At 29.9% G+C, this 11,295-nt stretch overlaps 1 protein-coding gene across 1 annotated transcript; it reads left to right on the top strand.

Moving 5' to 3' along the window:
* Positions 1-4,149: 4,149 nt before the first annotated feature.
* MCM5 (Minichromosome maintenance (MCM2/3/5) family protein) lies at positions 4,150-9,577 on the top strand. Its single transcript, XM_028061221.2, has 18 exons — positions 4,150-4,550; positions 4,623-4,766; positions 4,899-5,078; positions 5,164-5,262; positions 5,344-5,480; positions 5,585-5,690; positions 6,142-6,276; positions 6,360-6,437; positions 6,618-6,722; positions 6,857-6,948; positions 7,027-7,159; positions 7,259-7,354; positions 7,607-7,707; positions 7,799-7,889; positions 8,129-8,238; positions 8,879-9,008; positions 9,084-9,185; positions 9,281-9,577. The coding sequence occupies exons 1-18, from the start codon at positions 4,266-4,268 to the stop codon at positions 9,362-9,364; spliced, it is 2,208 nt and encodes a 735-aa protein (XP_027917022.1). The 5' UTR covers positions 4,150-4,265; the 3' UTR covers positions 9,365-9,577.
* Positions 9,578-11,295: the final 1,718 nt, after the last annotated feature.

Below are 11,295 nucleotides of genomic sequence, written 5' to 3' on the forward strand. Positions count from 1 at the left end.
GACAAATTGACACTTTAGTTATCAGTTTATCATAAATTAATTCTAGAAACTAAAACATTTATAAAAAAAATAAGACTGATATCTTTTTCCAAGAATTAAGAGTGTAATTTAAAAAACAAGGACTTAAGTGGTGTAACATGTTGTAGTTCAATGTTTAAATAGCTTCAAAACAGAGTATTCGAGTGTATCATCTAGGTCAGATTTGTCTTATTTTATAAGAAGATTTTTCTTAAATTCTCTTTGGATGAGATTCAGGTACTTAGAAACAAATTTTTATAACGAAAAATTTAGAGTACTGAAAATGTTAACCCTTGTTTTTTTTTTTTTCATAAAGAGATTTTAATTGGTCAGTCCACTTTGATTTGTTTCGTTCCGTTTATTAATTTGATGGATAAAAATATGGGATAGTATGTTGGCCTGCTTTTTTTTAATTAAAAATTTAAATAAAAATACTTTAAAATAATTTTTCTATATTATTTTTTTTCAAAAGTGTAAATATATAATAATATTGTAATTTAATTATTAACACTTATAAATTAAATTTCAATTATTAGTTATGTTAGAGTAATTTAACATGTAAATACAATCATTTTTAAATTATTTAAATAAAAACATTAACTATGATTTATTTATATTTTTATGTAAACAAAATTAAAAAAAAAATCAAAAGAAATAAAAAAAAGGGGCAAACCAGTTTGGCCAGTTGGTTTGCCATCTTATTCACGTGTGAATGAGAAAAGCTATAATTATTTATACTCGATATATCAAAGTTTACCTAATTTATTTTTTCCTGAGAGTACCTATCCTACTTGTATATATATGAGTAATGAAAAATAAAATAAAAAAAATATTAAAACAAGTGCACGTCCATTTTTTATTTTTATGTTTATCTCTTTATCGTGTAAGTGGATATCATTCATACACACAAACAATAAAATTTGATTTCATGTTTTTATTCTTTGTTTTGTTAGATAATGGGCCATGAAAAATGGATATTTATAACAATATTAAAATAAAATAAAAAGTTAGTTAAAATTATTTTCATGATTAGTTAAAATTTAGGCTTAATTTTTTTTTCTATTTTCGTTTTCTTTGTTAATTTAGTTATTATTTTCGTTTTATGTTTAATTAGATCCTATTTTTTGTTAATTTTAATAAATTTAGTTTTTTTTTTCAATCATATATATTAATTACTATTATATATATATATATATATATATATATATATATATATATATATATATATATATATAATTCTGATTCAAAGTTTAAATGATTTAAAGTTAGAGTATTGAAGTGTTCCGTTTATGTTAAAATTATCTTGTATTTATAAATAAATATTTCTTAAATTCTTTTTCAGTGAAATGTTGAGTAATGAAAACAAGAAAATTAAAACACTAAAAAACAAATTCATAAAGAGAAACCTTGGAATACTAAACAATAAATCCTTACTCAACTTTGTTAAATCCTTATTATTTTTATAACAAAATATCTTCCCAGAGTTGAGATGAATTATATCAAGACCAGACTAAGTTGATCTCAAAATCATTTACATTCGGATTATAAAACCACTCAGTTCCTTATTTTAAACTTTCAAACCCTATATAGGAGGAAAAAAATTAAATTAATTATACATTATTACGAATTTGGATTCTGTTGAATTTTTTTTGTGTTGGTTTCTTTATTGTCTTTACAATACACTAATTATTATTATTTTTAACGTTTTAAAATATATTAAAAGGATATTTAAAATGTTAACACAATATATTTATAATGCTCAACACAAAAAAAAAAATAATAGAGAACCTGAACTCATGTTATCGGTTTGAAATTTGTGTTTGTAAGATTTTGGGAGTATCTCCAAAAGGTAGGTTGGTTCAGTTAATAGAATATTAACTTCTAAAAGATTTTTCAATCTCTAAGTAGGTAAGAGATTTAGGCGGTGTTTACTTGCGGGAGAGTAATTGAGAGAATGAATAGATAGGTTTGAGTTAATTTAAAAGTGAATTTTGTATTGTTTTTTTAAGAAATTTAGAAGTGATAGTGATTAAATTTATAAATATTTTTTGTTAAAGTTTGTGAAAGATTTGATTGATGTGATAAATTAAAAAATGTGTTTTAATAGAAGTAATAATGAGATTACCATTTTGCCCTTAGTTTAATAAGTATTATAAATTGATCTTTGTGTGAGTAAATTTATTTTCAATTCATTTCAGTTCATAAATATTTGTTCTGTACATGAGCAAAAAATGTTGTCTACTATCATGCTCAATGAAAGCATGACAATTGGGGTCTAAAAAAGAGAGAATATGCACAATGAAAGCATGCTGCACTATGGTTGCACTATGGTATAAAAAAGGGGTTAAATTATATTGTGCGCAAAACCCTGTATCCGATCTGCATTATGTGGATCCAATCTGTATCCAATCCATGCCAAGAGGATCGAATCCTCAACACCAGGTATCCGATCCAAATCATGCATTGCACATGAAAGAGAGAGAGAGGAGAGGGTAAACTTGTAATAACGTAACATAATCTACGCAAATCAGCATATAATGGGTGAGATCACTAATCTATGCATCCCTATAATCATTGCAATGCCTTTCCCACAAAATCTCATAAACGAACATGATATTCACTCTAATTTCCATCTTCGATAATGCACTCTCCTTCAAGTGAACACAACATGAAAGATCTTTATAATAGTAGTCAAGTATAAATGACAATATTATTGAGTTATACTCCCTAATCAAGCTCTTTATATAAAAGAGTTAAATATGTTTTTGGTCCCTCAAGTTTCAGTGAAATTTGGAATTAGTTGCTGATTGAAATTTTTGACTAATTTAGTCATTCATCTTTATAAATATATGGATTTAGTCATTAAAATTATGAATATATGAAACATCCAAGGAATAATGGAAACTCCTGTTTTTTTTTTTTTTCAAATTATTATCAAATATATGAACAAAATTATTTTGTGCCTAATAACCTTATATATTTGTTCTCACGATTTTGTTTTCCCGATTATTTTTTATACTTGAAAATATTATTTGATTGAAATCCAAATAATTTATTATTGTCTATATTAATTTAGAATCTTAGATTCGGACACTGACCACAATGGTTATATAACTTTAATGTTCATTATGAATAAAAATTGTCGAACTTTGTATTTCATAAAAAAATTAAAAAATTGAAATAGTAATTGAATTTTTTTGAGTTTTTATCTTTCTTACACTTTTATAAAATTATATATTATTTATATATTTTTAATTTTAAATGTTTATTAATAATTTAATTAATGAACCAAAGATAATTTTTTATTTTTTAATATAAAATATTTTTCATTTTAATTTGTTTAAATAATTTTATTATTAATTTTTTATATATAAATATGTTTTTTTAAAATATTAACTTATTTATCAAATTATTAAGAAAATATTGTTATATAATTTTAATATTATATAAAATTATTCATCAAATTATTAAAAATATTAAATTAAACTTTATATTAATAAAATTATATAATAATATATTTTAATTTTATTTTATTAAGAAATTAAAACTAAAAATACATATATCAATTTGTTAAAAAGTTAAAATTTGTAAATATAAAAAAAACAAAATTCTAAAAATTTTAAAATAAATAATATTAACACATAAAATAAAATAAAATAAAAACATAACATATTTTGTATAAAAATATAAATCTCAATTCTTTGTTTAAAATATTTTTCTTTAAAATTGACCTATTTTAATAATATTTTTAAAATATGTTTAAATAGATAATTTTAAAATAAAATTACACTATTTTCTGTAAAAAAACCAAGAAAATATACAGACAAATAAGTTTTTTTTTTTCATATTGTCATAATTAGCCTATCGCGTTTTATCCGAATATTTTGGGATGGACTTTAAGTTTCAGACTTTTTTTTATATTTAATATATAATATACTATATAATATAAATAATGCAAATATTTATGTCATATAAATATCTTAATTTTATAATTATACGCTCTAATCACATGCCACAGACGCTTAACCCTTACACGAGGCACGTGCGAGCACCAGTGTCACCCGCCAACACTTTCCCGCTAATAGTTTCCCGCCAAAAGCACCCTTCTTCTTGGTCTCTTTCTATCTTCTTTTTACTTCATTCGAAGAAATCGAAACCGTGGGAGATTGGTTCTTCACTCTATTTGTCATTCTTTCCTTCAATCCAACCCAAACGAAACCCTAACGTGCCTCAGAGCTTGAGCGAAGATGTCAGGGTGGGACGAAGGAGCCGTCTACTACAGCGACCAAGCGCTCGCCGGAGACGACGGCGCCGGCGCTCGTGGGGAGGCCGGCACCGATTCGAACCACTCCCTCCTCCAGAAATTCAAGGAGTTCATCCGAAACTTCGAGACCGCCAACAACGTTTTCCCTTACAGAGAGAGCCTACTCCACAACCCTAAGTTCCTTCTCGTCGATATGGGAGATCTCGACACGTTCGACTCCGATCTTCCAGCCAAACTCCGCTCTTCCCCCGCCGATATTTTGCCCCTGGTACTGTTGGTTTCTCCCTCTCTCCTCAAACGCTGTCGTTTCCGATTCTGACATTCTTTCTTGCTTTTGTAGTTCGAAACGGCAGCGGCGCAGGTTCTCGTGAGTTTGAAGACCAAGGTTGCTGGAGATACTGGAGCCATGGAGGATCCTATTCCCGGTGATGTTCAGATTTTGCTCACCTCCAAGGAGGATCCGATTTCCATGAGATCGCTCGGGGTATGTGGATTAAATATAATTCAGTTTACAATTTGAAATTTTGTGCATATGATGCTTTTGGTTAAAATTGGGGTGTTTTGTTGTTGAGTAGAGTTGAATTCGTGGAGTCATAGGGGTGTTTTCTTTATACAGGCTCAGTACATATCAAAACTTGTTAAAATCGCTGGGATTACTATTGCTGCCTCCAGGACTAAGGCAAAGGCCACTTATGTTACCCTGATATGTAAAAACTGTAAGAAGGGGAAGCAGGTTCCATGTCGGCCAGGACTTGGAGGAGCCATTGTTCCTCGATCTTGTGATCATGTTCCTCAGGTTTAGTTTGTGTTTATATTCGATGTCTTTCTTTGTTTGGTGTTATATGTTAATGATTTACTTACGGGACAAGGGGCTTCTGTAGCCTGGAGAAGAGCCTTGCCCAATTGATCCCTGGCTTGTGGTCCCTGACAAGAGCAGATATGTTGACCAACAAACTTTGAAGCTGCAGGAAAATCCAGAGGTAGCAATACGCATTTATTTGTTAAAAAATATTTAAGTTCTCTTGGAAATCTAACCATATATGGTGTTGTGATCATTGAAGGACGTTCCAACTGGAGAGCTTCCTAGAAACCTGCTTCTCTCTGTTGATCGACATCTGGTTCAGACAGTAGTACCTGGCTCAAGACTGTCAATCATGGGAATTTATAGTGTCTACCAAGCTTCTAACTCTTCTACATCGTGAGATTCATCACTCGTCGTTTTTTTTTTCATTTAATTTGTTTCAATCTCTCATCCTCTCATCTCGAACTGATGTCTGGCTTGAAATATTGTGTTATATGCAGCCACAAAGGAGCCGTTGCAGTTAGACAGCCTTATATTAGGGTTGTAGGCATAGAAGAAACAAACGAGACCAAGTCTCGGGGTCCAGCTGCATTTACACAAGATGAGGTCAGTGGTGAAACATTTATGAATTGATGGTCTCTTCCCTGCCGGGTCCTGTGCAGCCGCATACCCAGGACCCTGAGTTTGCGGGGGATATTATAGATACTGAACTCAGTGGGTTCAAATAGAGTTATATTATAAAAATAGGAATATAATTTAAATTAGAGTTTATTTGGTGGTTTTCAGTATAACAACTACTATTAATCTTTCTAAAAGCACATAAGCCGTTATTCTTTAGGTCCATCAATGGTTCTGTGGTTCTTGTCAAATTTCGGTTACAGTGTAACTTAATGAGTATAGTGTCCGAAGTATTGTACCCCCTCCTACTGCATTCCAGTTATGATTTCCCAACTCTAATGAATTAAAGAATACTTTTCTTCCCCCATTTTATGAACCTTGACTAAATTTTTAATCCTACATAATGTCATAGTCCCCTCAACAATGATACTCTTTGCAGATAGAAGAATTTAAAAAATTTGCTGCTGAACCTGATGCCTATAAAAATATCTGCTCCAAAATTGCTCCATCTATATTTGGACATGATGATGTCAAAAAGGCTGTAGCCTGTCTTCTGTTTGGAGGGTCAAGAAAGGTATACCGTTGTCTGAGTATCCATTTTTTTATTGGGGGGTAAAACACAGCAATTGATCACATGACCATTTTGTTTTCAAACAGCATTTGCCTGATGGAGTCCGGTTAAGAGGTGACATCAATGTATTGCTTCTGGGGGATCCATCTACAGCTAAGTCACAGGTTAGCTATTGTGTTTCTCCACTGGATTTGAATTTCAGTCAAGTTTTGGTAATTGTATTATTAGAAATTGTTTGTGCTAATGCTGCTTGTTTATGGATAATTTTGAAACTAAAGTGGAAGAATTTTTCCATTCACTTTATAGTTTGTGTTTTCTAATGCGTGTACCATTGCCTTTTATAGTTTCTGAAGTTTGTTGAAAAGACTGCTCCTATTGCTGTTTATACTTCTGGAAAAGGTTCATCAGCTGCTGGACTTACAGCTTCTGTAATACAGGATAGCAGTACGGTAAGTTCTTTCTCTTTTAAACTGTTTGTATCAGGTAGCAAATTTTCATTATACTACTCCTTAACTTCTAATCATAAGCTTTTACCTTCACCTATCTTGTTTTAGTAGTCTCTGATTTATGTTGTGTACTTCAGCGTGAGTTTTATCTTGAAGGAGGAGCCATGGTCTTGGCTGATGGAGGTGTTGTATGCATTGATGAGTTTGATAAAATGAGACCAGAAGATAGGTATACATTTTTGTCATTTTGTTATGTAAGTCGTAATCGTAAATTTGTGATGAAACTCATATGTTGTTTTTTATGCAGAGTTGCTATTCATGAAGCCATGGAACAGCAAACTATATCCATTGCCAAAGCGGGAATAACAACTGTTCTTAACTCACGAACTTCAGTACTTGCTGCTGCCAACCCTCCATCTGGACGTTATGATGATCTCAAGGTCTACTGTAAACCCTAGTTTATCTGTTTTCATTTTCTAGAAAAAACATACTGTAGTTGTACAAGATACTGATGGAAGAAGCCTTGAATGTTTTTGCAGACTGCACAGGATAACATTGACTTGCAGACTACCATTCTTTCTCGGTTTGACTTGATTTTTATTGTGAAAGATGTCAGAATGTACAGTCAAGACAAGGTACTGTTTACTTTTTGCAATATGCATTGCGTTGCAACTATTGAATGTTCCTTGTTCAGTTAAGTCAAATTTGTTTTCTGTGTTGTGACACGGTCAAAACAAATATTTTATCATATAGACTATTTTTGTATTGTTATTCTAGTGTAACATTCAGTTGTCAACAAATGTGCTGTGTAGAACGTCTAGTTTTGCAGACCATATTCTTTACACGTAAGGATTGATTTGTCTTCAATTGTGGATGATTGGTTTCAGATAATTGCTAATCATATCATAAAGGTCCATGCATCGGCTGGACGGGCTGGTGCATTGATGGGTGAGAGCAAAACTTCTAAAGAAGAGAATTGGCTGAAGAGGTATGCAATGCTGTTGACTTTTCGTTCAGTTATTTCAACCATTTGTTCTTTCAATCATTCCAGAAAATGAGTCTTGACCTTGTTTAAATAGGTATTTACAATATTGTCGAAATGAATGCCACCCTCGCCTATCTGAATCTGCAACTACATTATTGCAGAATCATTATGTGAAAATCAGACAGGTATACATGAATTTATTATCGTTTAGTCTAAATAAATTTGTATTTGGTCTTTAAACGTAGTCGCTAGAAGTTGAAGATTCGTTCGGTCCTTTATTTGTTTCGTTTTATGTCTTGCATAAATTAATAATTTATTGCTAGTAAATGTTGCCATATTTCTCCTGTGAATGCTGATTTGGTGTAATGAATCTTTAAGGAATATAATTCACTTATTTTGTTTTTGGAAAAAAATGTTTATACAGGATATGAGGCAACAAGCGAATGAAACTGGAGAAGCTGCAGCAATACCGATAACTGTAAGGCAGCTGGAAGCAATTGTTAGGTTGAGCGAAGCACTTGCAAAGATGAAACTGTAAGTATTGCTATTATTTTTTATTTCAACGGTCCCCTTTCTCCAAAGCTCGAAGTAAAATTTCTTGGAAAAATATGACTCGGTGCATGTATAGGATATTACTACCTATGGTGCAAGAAATTTCATAATGCATGTCTAAATTTGATCAGTAGTTTTAACAATATGGGAATAATCTAAGTGAGTCAAAGTTTCATATTAGACAGAAAGCTTTATCTTGTGTTTAGATTAAAAATATGGTCAATCTCTTACAAGGGTTAGACTTATCTTACACACACACACACACACACATATATATATATATATATATATATATATATAATAACCCATCAGTCAAAACACGTTTGTTCAAAAAATCACATAAAAATGGGTGTCATTCTTTAGTAGCTTTCCTAAACTTTCTATAAATTGGTTGGATCAATGGGCCGACGAATTGAAGTTTTAGTCACCTATGTTTTCCGGTAGAAAATAATTCCATCATTACATGTGATGTTTCCCCAAATGTTTGACTAAACAATATTACTAGTGTTTGTAAAGTTAATCATTTCTTTTTTTCTTTCTTGGAGTGTCTTTTTGTTTATTCTTGTGATGATCCATGCATCTTTCATATAAAGAAATGTACCTTGATTAATTCTTGCACCAGATCTCATCTTGCTACTGAGGAAAATGTACAAGAAGCAGTAAGGCTTTTCACTGTGTCCACAATGGATGCAGCTAAGTCCGGGATAAACCAACAAATAAATCTTACACCTGATATGGCAAATGAAATAAAGGTTTGTCTTGTTACGAGGGTCATCTTGCTTTTTCCATCTTGCTTATCCTGATGGATTGATTTACATTGTGAGCAGCAAGCTGAAACTCAGATAAAGAGAAGAATTGGGATTGGAAATCACATATCAGAAAGGAGGCTGATTGACGACCTTAGCAGAATGGGGATGAATGAGTCTATCGTAAGTATCAAATATCCACTTAACTTCTCTTGGCTGGCATAATTTATCGAGAGACTCGTAGTTTAGGTATTCATTCACTTAACTACGTTTTGCAGGTGAGAAGAGCTCTTATAATCATGCACCAGAGGGATGAAATAGAGTACAAGAGAGAAAGACGTGTTGTATTTAGGAAGGCATGATATATCTATTTCTCGACACCAGTTAGTTGTATGCAAAATGCAAAGGTATATCATAATTTAGACGAAATTAGAATGACCTTGAAATTAATTAAATTCTCTGTTCTACTGTTTTCTAAAAGCAGTTAATATTTAACGTATAGCGTAATTTTGTGAACTTTTAAACAATTTTTTTATCCTGCAAACTGCAAATACCAATGGTTATTTCAAAACAAATTGCTTCCATCCTTATTACTGATAATAAATCTTACCTTGCCGTCAAATCAGGTCCCAGTATTAGTCAAGCCATTGATTGTGGATAACTCTGATCCTGTTTTATGGTAATCATATTTTAAAATAATGTATATCATCATATAAGAAATTCTAGTTGGTAATTTAGCCGTAATCAAGTATAAGATGGAAAAGTAGTGGTGGCTAAAACTTTCATATGAATTAAAAATATACAAGGATATATTTAAATGTTAATTTAAGGATCTCTTTCATTTTATGAAAGTAAAAATTTGAACTTCCCTTTTCTTTAGATTCTTAAGTTATACTAAAGGTAAACACCATTTGGTAGATAAATAGACGTTTTTTAGTATGTTAATTTTATTTTATGAAAAAACTGTTAGGATAAGTAAATTTGCCATTGTAAGAAATTGCTAATAATTTATACTTTTTTAATTGGTCTCTGATTATTGTTTGAAGAATATCTTGGTAAAAAAAATAAAGTTCATTGCCCTTTTTTTAAATTAACAAAAAAATATTATTGCTATAGAAAGATCAAACAAAATATAAACATTACACTTATAATGGAAATATTACTCTCTAAAGTAAATGTAAGATTAATAATTATAATGAATTAAAAAAATGTTACCATTAAATATTTTATATTGAATATTTCATTGTGTTCGATAAGTTACTTTTACAAGTTTATAAGAATAAATTTTCATATTACCTATAAACGTAAGTTATCTTATCAAGTTTTACTAGGCAAATAATATAATATGATCAATTGATCATTGAACCTATTATAAATAAGTATTTTCACTTTTACCATGGACAACAAAATTTTAACATTTTTTATTGAAGGGATTTTTTGTAACTTAAACTTTTATCAAAGTTAATTATTTCAAAATTACTTTATAGAAAATTCCTTTAGAGAAAATTATTTCTAATTTTAATTAAATTTATAATCAAATGTTAAAATAATATAACTTTTATAGATATTCGAATATATCCTAAACCTATTTAGTTAGCCTTGAAAATTAGACTTGAAAAAAACAAGTATAAAATTGAATAAAACACTTTCAAATTAAGTACGAAAAATGATACTTTGACACCCCAAACTTACCACTTTCATTACCACTTTCATAGGTTACAAGTTAATTAGTCTTGAGTTACAAGTTAATTTTAAGGTGGTAATGAAAGTGGTAAGTTTGGGGTGTCATCCTATCATTACCCAATTAAGTACAGCTAACAACAAATATGTCAAATCAATTCGGTATTACTATTTAATAAAAAGGTTACAAGTTAATTAGTCTTGAGTTACAAGTTAATTTTAAGGTGGTAATGAAAGTGGTAAGTTTGGGGTGTCATCCTATCATTACCCAATTAAGTACAGCTAACAACAAATATGTCAAATCAATTCGGTATTACTATTTAATAAAATCTCCTTTTATTTTTAATTGGCTAATACAAACATTGGATTAATAAAAAATATTTAAAAGGCTAAAATGATAGCCCAGATAGAACATTCACCGATCGATTTAGTTGATAACATTAAATTTATAGAATAAATTTATTATTTTTAAAATGATATTCTTTCTTATTTATTATTGTTTTTTAACCTAATTAATATATATTAGTTATATTTTTCAATGAGACAAGTAATGGATATATCTTGATAATTTATAACATTTATTGTAACATCATTACGAATAATTTGGTAAAGA

Source organism: Vigna unguiculata, chromosome 3 (assembly GCF_037176805.1).
Source record: "Vigna unguiculata cultivar grain cowpea cultivar isolate G323 ecotype 2 chromosome 3, ASM3717680v1, whole genome shotgun sequence".
Classification (NCBI taxonomy): domain Eukaryota; kingdom Viridiplantae; phylum Streptophyta; class Magnoliopsida; order Fabales; family Fabaceae; genus Vigna; species Vigna unguiculata.

Coding starts and splice junctions, on each gene's coding strand:
- MCM5 (XM_028061221.2), top strand. CDS start 4,266: ATGTCAGGGTGGGACGAAGGAGCCGTCTACTACAGCGACCAAGCGCTC. Junction 6,277..6,359: donor TGTTTGGAGGGTCAAGAAAG/GTATACCGTTGT, acceptor GTTTTCAAACAG/CATTTGCCTGATGGAGTCCG. Junction 6,438..6,617: donor CATCTACAGCTAAGTCACAG/GTTAGCTATTGT, acceptor TGCCTTTTATAG/TTTCTGAAGTTTGTTGAAAA.